Source organism: Limulus polyphemus, unplaced genomic scaffold (assembly GCF_000517525.1).
Source record: "Limulus polyphemus unplaced genomic scaffold, Limulus_polyphemus-2.1.2 Scaffold2077, whole genome shotgun sequence".
NCBI lineage: Eukaryota > Metazoa > Arthropoda > Merostomata > Xiphosura > Limulidae > Limulus > Limulus polyphemus.
Window position 1 is genome coordinate 84,723 of NW_013667687.1, and position 13,793 is coordinate 98,515.

The 13,793-nt window shown below is 31.9% G+C and overlaps 1 protein-coding gene across 1 annotated transcript in view; it reads left to right on the forward strand.

Moving 5' to 3' along the window:
- The window catches only part of LOC106465859 (valine--tRNA ligase-like), a 175,961-nt gene that overhangs the window by 50,087 nt on the left and 112,081 nt on the right, over positions 1–13,793 (forward strand). The window contains exons 5-6 of the mRNA XM_022393815.1: positions 9,858–10,022; positions 10,261–10,342. Of these exons, the coding sequence (XP_022249523.1) occupies positions 9,858–10,022; positions 10,261–10,342 (247 nt within the window). The remainder of the gene's footprint in view (positions 1–9,857; positions 10,023–10,260; positions 10,343–13,793) is intronic.

The following is a 13,793-nucleotide window of genomic DNA, read 5'->3' on the forward strand; positions in this document are numbered from 1 at the left end:
TCGTATATATACATATATATTATTCATACCTTCGGTACCTTGATTTACAAACATAGTGTTTGTTTTTATGTTGATCATATTAAATTTCTTTTAGGTTTATAAAAAATGTATGACTACTATAAATAGTATTCCCTAGAAATACAAGTTTTTAAACTCTGAAAAGAAAAAAAAGAGAATGTATTTAAATTTTGTCCAAATGTTTGAAATTTTATTAACAGAGTTCCTGCGGTCCTGGAAATCCTTGGAAAGTTTTTAAATTTTTAACATCATTTCCACACCTGGAAATATAGGAAAGTCTGAAAGGTTTTGGAAAAGTTTTGAAATTTAGACAACAGGCTGACCTAAAAATGTTAATGAAGTTTAAATATAAGTAAACAGTTTGAAAACATCAATTATCAATTCAGTGGAATGTTTTGCAATGTGCCATGTGTACATGTTATTATCAGATATGCTGTGCATGCCCAAGAACATGGTCACTATATTTTAACCAAACTGTTGATACCATGACTTAACCATGTAAGTAGCTGGTTTTTGTTGTTGTTTTTTGTAAATACTTTGTTGAACATAGCAAGTTTGGCTATAAGATAATAGAAATATTAATATTTGTATTAACCCTCTCTCCCTGGACATCTTTTTCTGCATGTCATGAGGTTTTAATGAGTTACATTTAAAATATAATTAAGCTACTTTGGTATACCAATAAATATAGCATAAAATAGTATGTCAATAGTATACAAGTTTTAGGTTCTTAATTTTATAAGGCAATATTAAAAAAAACTAGAATTTCCCCTAGTGTGGGAATAGTTACATTTGCTTTGTAGGCATCCTCTCTTTAATTTATTTACCACCCCTCCAAGAAGTATGAAATTTAATATAAATTACTTATTCCAAAACATACATACCTCTGCTATTTCTTGATTTTCGTCTTTGCCATCTAATGTTGTTTGCTTACTCCAGTCTTTATATACCCCACTGTCAGTTTCACTTTCAGTTCAAACATGATTTAGCCCCCCCAGTGACACAGGGGTATGTCTGTGGTCTTACAATGCTAGAAACCGGGTTTCGATACCTGTGGTGGGCAGAGCACAGATAGCCCATTGTGTAGCTTTGTGCTTAATTACAAACAAAACAAACATGATTCCCATGAGAAACATTTATGAGTTTAGATGAAGTTTTAACGGCTCTTGTCACATAGTTAGAAAGCCAAAAAATTGTGATAGTTATGGGACATTGTTTGCTTTTCCATGTTATTATTCTGTGTTCTTTCATGCGTAATTTAATTAAATAAAATATAATTTATGCAGTACTGCCATTAGTATAAAAAAATGTAGGGTTAAGTGTCATTGACAGTTGACAGCAAAAAAAAATAACCAGATAAGTATTTTTTTTCTTGTTTTTCATTGTGCTATTTATTATAAAAGTAACTAAAATGTAAAAATATGAAAGTGTTTATGTTAGTTAAGATTAGACTAACTGAAATAAATAATAATACAATAAAATGTTTCCAAGAGGTTCAAAAAGTAACAAACCACTAAAATTTAAGTATAAATGGATGTATACCGTTATGAGTGTCAAATTATTTAGGATAAACATACCCTAAATTACCATAAAATTTACATTTATTTCAATTTTGTTTTTGGCTAGTAAAAATTTAACAAGCTTGTATAAAGTTAGAAAGAGAAAATAACAGATAAAATATAAAGTTTTACTGAAAAAAACGTTTGAAATTTATTTAGTAGGTTTTAGAGATAACGCAAATCAAATTTGAGATTTTTGAGATGAAGAAAAGTATTTTAATCTTAACTTGGAAATCATTTAGCACTTGTACTATTCTATATAAATACCATATATATTCACGGACAATTCCTTAGTAAAAATACTTCATTAAAAATCTGATTTTCTCTGTACAAAAGACTTATAATGTTTGCTAAAAGTCTATCAAGTTTTGTTAAGGTACACAAAGTGAATTAAAAGTTATAGTATGTAAACTATAATGAATACAAAATGGGTATGAGATCGTTCAATTCTATCGACTTTGTAGCTAGAGGGATAAGAGGTTATAGTTTTTTATAATATATTATATTCTATAGGGCTAGATGCATAGGCTAGATCTTAAATCATTCCTATAGATTGGACACTAACACAACTATTGTTAGAATCTATTGTTTAGTGTTAGTACCAAGGCTTAATGTGCTATCTAAATTCTAGATCTGGATCTATGTTATAACATAGTATATAATTGTTAAATTGATATGACTATAGGCATCTAATTAAGTCTCCACATGTAGATATAGGATTAACATTTACCTCTAAAGGCCTAATTGGCTAATGGAAGTCCTAGGTATAATTGTTTATGCATGTGGTGTAAGAAGCAGATTGAGTTATACATGTAATAGTTAGATCTAATGTTAGATATATTTTTTAAAAAATTAAACAGAAGTCGTATTCAATATTAGATCTAAAGGTTTATTAATGTCACTTATTTTCAATGAAATCAGTCTGTTTTCATGTAGGCTATTTTGTGTCGCTAAGCATATGTCTAAATAATAAATGTGAAGAAATTTTACTTGGACTTGATGTCTTCACGCAGTTGTATTTGCAAGATTCAGATATAGATCTAAGGATGAATTGTGTCTTTTACATTAATTCTCTATCTGTTGTTGCTCACATACTGGAATTGTGTTTGTTATCCCAAAGTGTAGGTCTAACTTGTGCTAATGTTACATTTCATTCGACTTCTTATATGTTTTTGCCAGTTATGAAAAGAAAGCAATAAATTTGCATTCAATGTTTGTTAAAGTAATATAATATGTTATAAATCACATGAATAACTTTTTTCATTTAATCTTTTATTAGGGCTACAGTATAACAAAAATCATCCCTAAATTTATGGGATGTCAAAAATATGCCAGCATCTTCGTATATTACAAAATCAAGTTTTTGATCACCAGCATATGCATGACATACACATCATGTTATATAGACAGTAACTGAATAAATCTATTTGGCTGTGTTTGTATTGCTGCATTGAGACCTGCAATTAGCAAAATAATTCAAAAAAAAATGCAAGGCCTAACAGTGTATTGGATATCCAGTGCTACCAAACCAAGTATGGACCATCATGTACAATATCAGTCTAAAGGTAACTTTATTCATGCTAGACTTGCATCTATAAATTCAATAGAAACCTTATGATAAAAATTTTGTAATAAATTCTACCAAATTTAAAAGTTAACAGCTTTACATAATAATTTAATACATTTCAGTATTGAACATATTTTTTAAAAACCAGTACAAAATAATCAAATGAACATTGTTGGTATTGTGAATTTAATTTTTATTTTCATATCCTTACAGGTTTGCAAAATGCCAGGCCAGTGTGGTTTTAAAACAAGCTAATGTTTTCAAATCAAAACTAACAGGAATGATTAGAAAGATATATTCACACCTTAGAAAAGCAAGATGTAAACCATGCTTAGTTCCTTTGACATCAGCAACATGGGAGAAGCATCTTTGTCAAACTACTCGCACGGAAACTGCATCTTAAAAACCAAACTACCACTGTGACTACCACCAGTTCAACTTCCAGCATTTAGTCATTTATTTCTTTTACTGATGTTTTAAGATCAGAAGCTTTATAGACTTAGAAAACTATTGACTGTCTTGGTTCATTTCATTCAAATAAAAGGATCACAGTACTTTTCAAGAGTATGTTCCCCAACATTGAAATTGCCCAAACCTTTTTATGCAGGGAGACAAAAAAAAATCATATTTAGTCATACATGGATTAGCTCTGTATTTCATTTTGAAACAGAAGCAGAAAATCCAGAAGTCTGATGGGAATATTGTTTGTTTGTAGAAGTTTGGACAAGATCCCTAAAGATGAAACAGTGTGACATTCATGCTCTCTTTTGGGATGAAAAAACTCTACATCAACTCAGAGTTCTTAGAACATGCGACTGCCACTGATATATTTGACAAGCTGTTCTCTGTTGTCACAGGCCTTGGTTCCATGAATGTATTGCAGATATCCATGAATGACCATAATGTTAATTGGAAATTAAATGAAGTGTTATCAACTGAAGCTAACAAACTCAATCCAAAAAAAAACCTGTTGCAAGTTGAATTTGATATGGTAATGTGGGCTACATGTTTGTCAAGTGATTCACAACTTTTGTGGTGGCATTATTAGTTAGATGCAATTCAAGGAGCAATAGAACAATAAATTTTAAGTTGAAACATGTATACTGCTATGAACTTTAAGCTATTTAGGATAAACAACTGTAGTTTCCTGCTACAATTTGAAGTCATTCTAGAAAGAAAAAATAATTAAGTTAGATTTATTTTGTATTTTTGTTTGGTGGTTACAAGGTTAGTCAAACTGAATGAAAGTGTATAGAGTTAGGGTAGAGAAAATAACAGATGAAATATATAAATTTTCTTGAAAAAATATTTATTTAGGAGGTTCTAGAGATTGTGTTGATGAAATTTGAAATTTTTCAGATTAAGAAAAGTATTTTTAATCTTAACATGAAAATCACTTTGCACTTGGAACAGTCAACACTTTGACTCCATATATTCATGGAGAAAGTTTTAGACTAGCAATATGTACTGAAACTTAGGAAAGTTCGTAAAGATACACAAAACATATTAAATGTTATAGTATGGAAATTATGATGGTCACTTTGTGGTAACAAACTTTGGTTCAGCCCATAGTAAAAGAGTTAAAGAGGGCTTCAAAAATTAGTGATAATGACTTGTTAGGCTTTAGACCTGAATGCAGGCTGTTCCTCAAGGCTGTTGTTAAACAAATTATCCAGAAATCCTTAACTTATAGCTTGGTAAGGAACATGAGCTGTTTGAATCTGGAAATAATGCTGATAAATGCATCTTTCAGTTCTGTTGTGTTTTTTATTGTCTAAAAAGTTTGGTAAATGCAGTTAATGTATAAGAAAGGGACTATAACACTATCTTCAAGCAGTACAAAGAGTTTCTTGTGGCATCCCTGCAATTGCCTGATTAAAATTTCATATATTTTGGACAGAGAAAGACAGACTCTATATTTCCATCTTCTGTCAGACAAGAAACAACTCCAGGTACTTTGGAGAGTTTGCAATACTACTTGGACAGGCCAGTTTTGAAAGGGGCTTTTCTGTAAATAAAGAAGCCATTACAGAAGATCATCAATAAAACATGTCCATTAATGCCATGAAAGTCATAATTGTCCACATTAGTGTGTGTCCTGAATGTAAACATGACTACAAAAATTCATACATTTGTTGTAAAAGCTAGACAAGAGAAGTACAGAAAGCAGAAGCCAAGGAAAAGTGAATAGACAAGAAACTGAATAGAAACTGGAAGATCTCAAACATACGAAAATTAGACAAGTCTAACATTAAGCAGCTCCTTTCATCAGCTGATAAAAACTTTGGGAAAGCTGAAAAAGAAAAACTAATATCCTCACAGCGGCCAATTCACTGAGAAAAATTGTAAGCAAGAAGGAAAAATTATTGAAGGCTCTCACTGGGAAAATTGAATAGAAACTGTCAAATATGAAATGCTGAAACACTATGACTTTTTGTTTTCAAATAAATCAATTGCCTTTGAATACTGCTAGATTAGTACTAACAATATAACTGCCTTTTCACCATATAAAACATTATTTACCAATGTGTGTATAATATGTACATGTGAAAATGTACATCCAGGTGCAGTTTCTTGTGTAACCCACACAAAATAGCCCTTGAAATTTCATTTCTGCGTAGATGCAGGAACCTTATAAAAAAAACTAAAATGAAATTTATTTTATTGTAGGAGAGACCATAACTCAAAAAACAAAAATTCAGATTATTGTTTTACCTCTAGTGTTATGATGCTATTTCTTTTGGTTTCATTTGATACAGGTTTATAAATCTTTTTTCACTACTTCCTCCTTTTCCTCAGTTTTCTTTTTAAAACCTGCGGTCTCATACAGTCTCATTTATTGTGATATTTTTACATGTCTGATCATGTGTTTTTTGCATCTATATCAGAATTGTCATATCTATTCAAGTTATATTCTTGGAATGTAATCTTAAGCTAAGAATTTCAAGATTTGTGTTTTTTATTTCAAAAAATACATTTCTCTCAATTACAGACTTTAAATTTACTATTTCAGACTGTGACCCATTGCTTATGATTCTGACTTCCTTCTTTCTCCTTTGAGACCCTTCAATCAAAAGATCATAAACTATTTTGGTATGGGAGTTGAGCCAATTGATTTTTGGGGTTTGGGCTGGGAGTGGCCTCGTGTGTAGTGTGTATGGATACAGATAAAAAGGTCTGGGATTCAAGACATGACTTGCTCGTTGCCTTCGTACTTGGTCAGTACTTCAGAATTAAGTTCAGCTATTCCTGAATCATATGGACCTGATGCCATTGATGTCCTTATGTGCATCAGGTGCCATTCAGGTTTCATATTCCAATTTCTGAGGCTATGACTTTTATTTATAAACTTAAAACATTATATGAGGTGGACTTTGATATGGCATCATTTGCAAACAGATTTTGGGTCTTTGGTTTCATTGTTCAAGTTGCAGAATCTAATTATGAGTGTGGAGCTTTTGTTTTGGATAGTCACAGAACTTAGTTTGATTCATCCTCAGCTTCTTGTTCTTTAGTTTAATTCCTCTCATTCTTTTTTTCTGTACCCATTTTTGTTTGTCTAACAGATCTTTTGAAAGCAAAGATTGTCTGAATGAAGTTTCTTTCTCCTATCCAAGTAGACTGTTGAGTAGGTTTGGGCTCTGGACCTGGATTTTTATGTCTTGACTCAAAATGTAGTCTGTTCCCTTATTTTTACATCACATCAGTATGGATCATTTGATGTGCTTGCTAAAACAATACAAATGCCTCACATACTAATTCATCTGGATAATAAGTGTCGTCTCCATTTTGTTTCATTATTTTAAGAATTTTTAGTTCCTGACTTTCTCTTTAGATTGACCTCAGATGTCTACATCTTTAAAAGTTTTAAATTTGTTTCCAACTTAATTTCACTAGCTTAATTTTCTATCCTGCCTTGGTGAATATACAGCAGAAACTTACTTTGGTCATGCATGTAGGTTAGATTATCAAAGTATCTAAATCTCATTCCAAGTCATTGTCTTGTGTACATAGGAACCCTCATCAACATCTGACTAGGGTATATTTAGATCTCTTCCAGATGTTTGTGGAGCATACAATCATGGCAAGATCTTCTCTACAAGAACTAGTCTCTTTCACTCATTATGTTGTCTGACCAGTCATAACCCAGTTGTCATTATCTTAATAAGTTGAACTGGGAACTTTTCATCTTTTGTCTCTGGATCCTTTTTCTATTGTCACAGACAGATATGTTCCATTTCTTCCATTATGTCTATTTTGAGTATTTTTCAGATTTTTCTCTTATCATGCTTTGTTATTGGTAGTTAATTACCTTCTCATCTTTGGTTTATCTTGCTTACATATATATATCCAAAACATCTATTTTTCATTGTCATCTAGAAATCTTCCCAGATTGCTGTAGAGTGACAAGAGAACTAGATGTTTGTGCTCTAAATGTTTTATTTGGTGCCTGTGAAGCCAACTGGATGGCTTTTCTCAAGAGTTTTAAGTGTGATCTTTCAATCTTTCTCTTCCATTTCGTGTGTCCTATACTTTCAAAACTCATTTCACCAAATTTTCAGACCATGCGACATGATGAGCTGTGTCAGCAAATCTTGTCTGGCATGTTCCTGAAGCACTTTCCACCATGAGATATCTCTTCATACTCTTCTTCATTTTATTTCCAGAGTTTCAGGAAGGTGAGCATAAAGAACATTTCTTCATAGTGGATTTCCTGTTATGTTGTGAGGTCAACAATTGTTGTGTGTAAAGCTCTTGTACATATAAGACTTCTTCACTGCACTCATGATGTGAATGAAATATCCAGTAATAATTTGAAGCATAACTTTCTACATCTCCATCTTTGTCATTTCTTTCTTGGGGTGGGGTGAAGGGATCTCTACTCCTTCAAGAGTAGAAGGTGCCTTTCTACTTCTTGCTTTCCTCTTGTCACATCTGTATGAAAATTACTGCAACATATTAGTAAAGTTAATTTAATGAATATATAAAAAAATAAATTCAAAAGATACCACTACTATTATTTTCCTTCCTACTTCCTTGCAGACAGTTACTTATAAAAAAATAATTGCCCATAGAATGTAGTGTGTAAGTCACTTAAACACCAAGAACAAGTTAACTGCATCTGATGATTAGATAAAGGAATTCATATGGAGGGCATGAAGATGTAGTCAGTCACAAGAAAATTTTCTGCAAAATTAGTTTATATGAGAATACATATTGCACAAAGGAGAAGCCAGAAAAAAGGGGAAAATAGAGAGAAATGATTCATAGACTAAAATATTTTTTTAATTTTGATTTAAAATGTTAATTTTTGATTTTTACGGTTTCTAGAGAAATACTGAGATGTTAATTTTAAAAAGTACTGTCATAAACATTTGGAAAATGTACAGGTACAAAGATAGTGATATTGTTTTAAATGTCTTTGATATGTAGGTTAATATGCATAATATTTAAAATAGCTTTTTGTGCTTTAGATTTTATAATTAAATTATTAGTTCATTATTAAGTATTTGTACAAATGTGGGATGTATTACTGATTACCTACTGGGAAATGTTTTGGAGATCAATTTTCAAGTAACATGTTTATAACATTAGTGAAATTTTTGTCAAAAAGTTCTTATGAATAAATGGTTACTGTTTTAATACATTAATGAAATACTTTAGGATAAGAAGATAGGTACAGGTTTCAGTATGATGAACAGTGTTGTATTTATTATCCTTATTGTTCACTAAATACTTGTAATGTTGATTATTTAAAAATGGCAGCTATATGCTATTGTCAAATTCTAATGCATGGTTTGGAACATGCATCAACACTATATTGGAATTTGAAATTTTCAAAATTTAATAAATAATTAAAACCCACATTTCATATTTATACAATTTTAAAAACTTAATTGAAGCTGTCAGTGGCTTCCACTAAAAATACGTTCTACATGTACAATGTTTCAGCATCCTCTATGTTTCAGGAGTTACTTGCAAGAAATACCAATTTATACATTTTTTTTCCTGCCATGTGACATTACATTGCTTTTTGTATTTACATAATTTCTTAGGCAACTTTTATATTAAAATCATGCCAAATATCAATGCCTTGACTTGATGACCCTTCATCTCTGTTTAATAGTTCTTTTTCTTTTTTAAATTTTGATTATTTCTAGTGATTCTTTCTTTGATGATGCTTCTCACTTGTATAAGCTTTGATGAAACGCAAAAGAAGTAACATTACTTAATGGCTTAAGTTAAGTTTTAAAATTGTGTAAATATGAAACATTGGTTTTAGTTATTTATTAAATTTTGAACAATACACAAGTGCCAGTCATTTAAATTTGGACATTTTTGTTCATAGTAGCCATTTAACAACTTGTTACTGGACATACACTTTCAGATATGGGGGCATTATACAGTGGTAATCAGTCCCACTGGACATTGAAAAAATAGTAGCAAAGAGTTGGCCATGGGTGCTGTCAGCCAGTATCCTTTCCTATAATTTGCAGTTCATAATTAGGGATGATGGTAGATAGCCTTAGTAGTTTTGCCGTAAAAAAACTATCTTAAGCATCAGAACTGCAAGTATTACAAATACATTAAGGGTAAAAGAAATGCTACTCATCAAACAAATAATGTAGCTGTTAACCTGAATTATTTTATTGCTTTACTGTTCATACAAGTATAAGGCAAACTTGGTTTTAATGACATATGTTGCTTTAAAGGCATCGAATGAAAGGACACACAACACTTTGGAATCCTGGCTGTGATCATGCAGGAATTGCCACTCAAGTTGTGGTAGAGAAAAAGTTATGGAAAGAGCAGCAAAAAACCAGGCATGAATTGGGAAGAAAGAAATTTTTGGAAGAAGTGTGGAAGTGGAAAAATGAGTAAGTTTTACATAGCTACTCAGTGTTTAAAATAAATTAATCATTAATAGACAGACAAATATTATATTTAGTAGATATGAACTTAGTCTGTATTTAAGAGTTATGTCTAAAAAGAAACCGTTTACCACTTATTTCAATATAATTTTCTTTATAATTGAACTGAAAGTTGGAGCTTGTCACCCTCACAAGAATTTAGCATATTTTCATACAAATGAGCCTGTATCTTTTATATCTGTAGAAAAGGTCATCGTATTTATGAACAACTTCGCTTCATGGGATGTTCAGTTGACTGGGACAGAGCAACTTTTACCATGGATCCTGTAAGTTGAATAAGTATGATGTTTTTATATTCAGACGTAGGTAGAATGTTGTAAAGTGTATTTTATGTAGATAAGTGTTAAGATTACAATTCCACTTGCAAACAGTATTAAGTACTATATATAATGCATCGTATATATTTTGATAGAGCATTAACCCTTTCTTGACGGGTCTTCTTATGTTCAGGGGTCAAAGAGCATGTCATCATGTTTGTAGACTTGCATTCAAAATTTTATTGAATGTAGATTATAATTCAAATTTTAGTATTATACATTAGTTTAGTTCTTAATTTAAAAGTAAATATTAAAAAAAGATATTCTAAATATTGATTTTTGTGTGGCATGTGGTATGTTTGGTTCAAATTAGATGTTTGTGATGTCCAAATACAAAGTCTATAGTTTCTTACGAACTAGAAACTTGAATTATCTCCTATTTGATTCTATTTTATGAGATATAGTTATATTTAATGAATCAACTAAAATGGCTTCACTCACCTCTTCCATTTTTGGAATTACTTGCATACGTACATCTACTCTGATCTGTGACATGTATAACTAAAAGCTCAGAATGTCCCCCACATCGTTTCTCTGCTTTTGTGAAGTGTTTACATGGGAAAAAAACCTTTCTTCTTATGGTAGAATCGATGCGGAAAGGTAGGAGAAAATGTAACTCGAAATATATTTTTTTAGACCCAAATACAGTTTGGTTACTAAGCCTGATAAATTATAGTGTAATTCTGTGGTATTGATATGGTAATTTGTTATTTCAAAATGCATATGTAAAACTGAAAAAAATTATTTTGTTTTATGTCCTCCACGTGCAAAAATGATAAGACTTAGCAAATTACAACAAGTGAGTACAGTTTCAAATTTGATGACGACTACAATGTTTGAAAGTAGACGAGATCATTATTTTCTATACTTTATTTACTGTTCTATGTTTTAAGAAAAATAACTGAAATTTAAGAACCTGTTTGTAAATAGTAATAATATATATACATATATATGTATTATAACCAAATTGTGACTATTTTACAAAATACTGGTCCACTAGAACAAAGTCAAGATGGGTTATTTTGTAAAGACCAGTTATATACTATTGAATACAGTAATATGATTGCACTGTAGTGTGAGAGTTAAATGCTTTAAAATAGATAATATGCACATAACTATAATTTGAATGCCCTGTGGGCTTCCAGAACTTTGTGTACATCATCATTGAAACTTCCACTATTTCCATCAAGTTGATGTATAGCCATAATATTTGGCATACACCATCTTTGTGAATAATTATGATATTAATGCACTGGAATTAATCTGCTAGCATATTTTTATATTTCATTTTGCAAAATATAGTGTTTTGAAAATGTTGGGAATACAATGTTTTTTTAGCAAGTTATTCTGGGGAGAATTTTGACTTGGTTTTTCTGACACTTTTCTTTACTACATCGGTTTCTCATTATTCCAATTTGGATCAATATGGGGCTTTTCTCTGTGACCTCTGAGTGATTCTATTACTCCTTTGATGATGGAATAGTCGGGGGTGGGGATACTATTTAGTTTTTTCTTCTTCACCTGATATTCCTGGTTCATGCTGAGAGATTTACCTGCTTTATTACGTGATGTTTTCTGTTGGCATGCTTTGGCTTTTCACCTCCAGGGAGACATATTTTTTCAATTCCACAGACTAACATTATTTAATTTTGGATATGTGGGGTTCCAAGTTGGTTCATGTGATCACTTTGAACCAATCACTTTTTTTGTATTTCTTTGCTCCTCACTCTTGCTCTGTGATGTTTCTCCTCCCACAAATTGTTGGCAGCCTATCAATGGTCCCCACATTAATTTGCAGACAAATGGGGTCTCCTACTGACTTCTCCCTTGGTCAGATTGTCTGCTTCTGTTCCTTCCGTAGAGATACCTTGGTGAAGGAACTTTATCTACCTGCTGTAGCTTCTGGGTGTCATATGTGGCTTCTTTTATTGTCACTTCATGTTCATGGGTGTCCCTATAAAAGGCAATTGTATTGCAAATCGCCATCACCTGTTTGCTTTTTTGTTGTTGTTATTGACCTTTTGACCTATTTTGGCTCTAGCAGCTGAATAGTCTCAGATCTTAGTTTCAGGGCCACCCAATGCCGTTTGCATTGGTATCAACCTAGGAGGGAGGGTCAGTAAGAGTGAGGTTACAACTATTGATGGACACCTGGTATTCCTTTACTGCAGATTCATGGGCACTTCAGGTTGATCTTTCCATTCAGTTCTCTACCTTCATTATCCTCTCACTCTGTGGTATTTCCACCTCAACAGTGGTGTATGGGTTTTCATTTCATGGCTATCGGACTTACTGATCACGAGGACAGTTGATCCCGTTCTTCAGGGATTTTCTTCCTGTTTACTTGTTTTGCCTGAGACAAGGGGAGAATCGCTGACGATCATCCTTCTTTCTCATCTCAACTTATTCTTTATTTCTCCTCAATGGAATCCTTTCTCACCCTACGTTGGCATTCTTCACCAGGTCCATGGATGCCAAAGTTTGAGGTTGCTGTGGAGGCACTTCTCCACATTCTCATAGTGCATTCATCTTGTCTTTAACCCAATGACCACTGGCTACTAACTTTCTGAGTAGCCAATGCAAGTCTTGCTATATTTCATTCCAACAATAAAACTAGTGGATGAAACTGTTTGATACTTCATAAGAACATTTATAAATGCACGTAGTTTAACTTAAGAAACATAAAGCCTGTTACTTTTGATAAACTTAGTTATTTTGCATCATGATCTTTAATTAGTTTTGGAACAGTGAAAACATGCACGGCCTACAGAGAAGGAAAATAATATCAGATGGAGACTTGAACATGTATAAAATAATAGAAAATTGTACTTATAGTGGGCAAGTAGAGCAAGTGGATTATGAAAATTATGCTGTTAAATGTTACACCATGTTTTTGGTGACCATACAGACTGTTAGTCAACAGTTTGCAAAGATGTTAGTTCTTCAAGTTGTTGTATCATTTCAAAATTTCCACAGCTCAAACTTGCACAGATCATGGATGCTGGATGTCAGGAAAGTAGATAGGCTAGTATCTGACAGAACTACCAACTGTGTAAAGAGTTACATTTATTTGGTTGATATGTTTCCAGGTAGGAAGCAGTTGAACTGATCCCATTTTGGCTCTTACTTTTATTGCTGTCAAGGAGCTGGATTATCATATCAGTATGGACCAGAAAGGTTAGAAAATATAACTTTAAAAAGTTATTCTGCTGTTGTTAAGAGATATGTTGAATAACTAAAAAATATACACCTGGAAAAAAGTTAAGCACCCCCGTGTTTTTTTCAAGTGATTCAGATTCGACGTTCTTGTGACTGATTATAAATTACCATTCAATCTAAAACGTGTTTATCAAAATGAAATTATGCATTATTGGGCACAAGAAAACAAGATTATCACCAT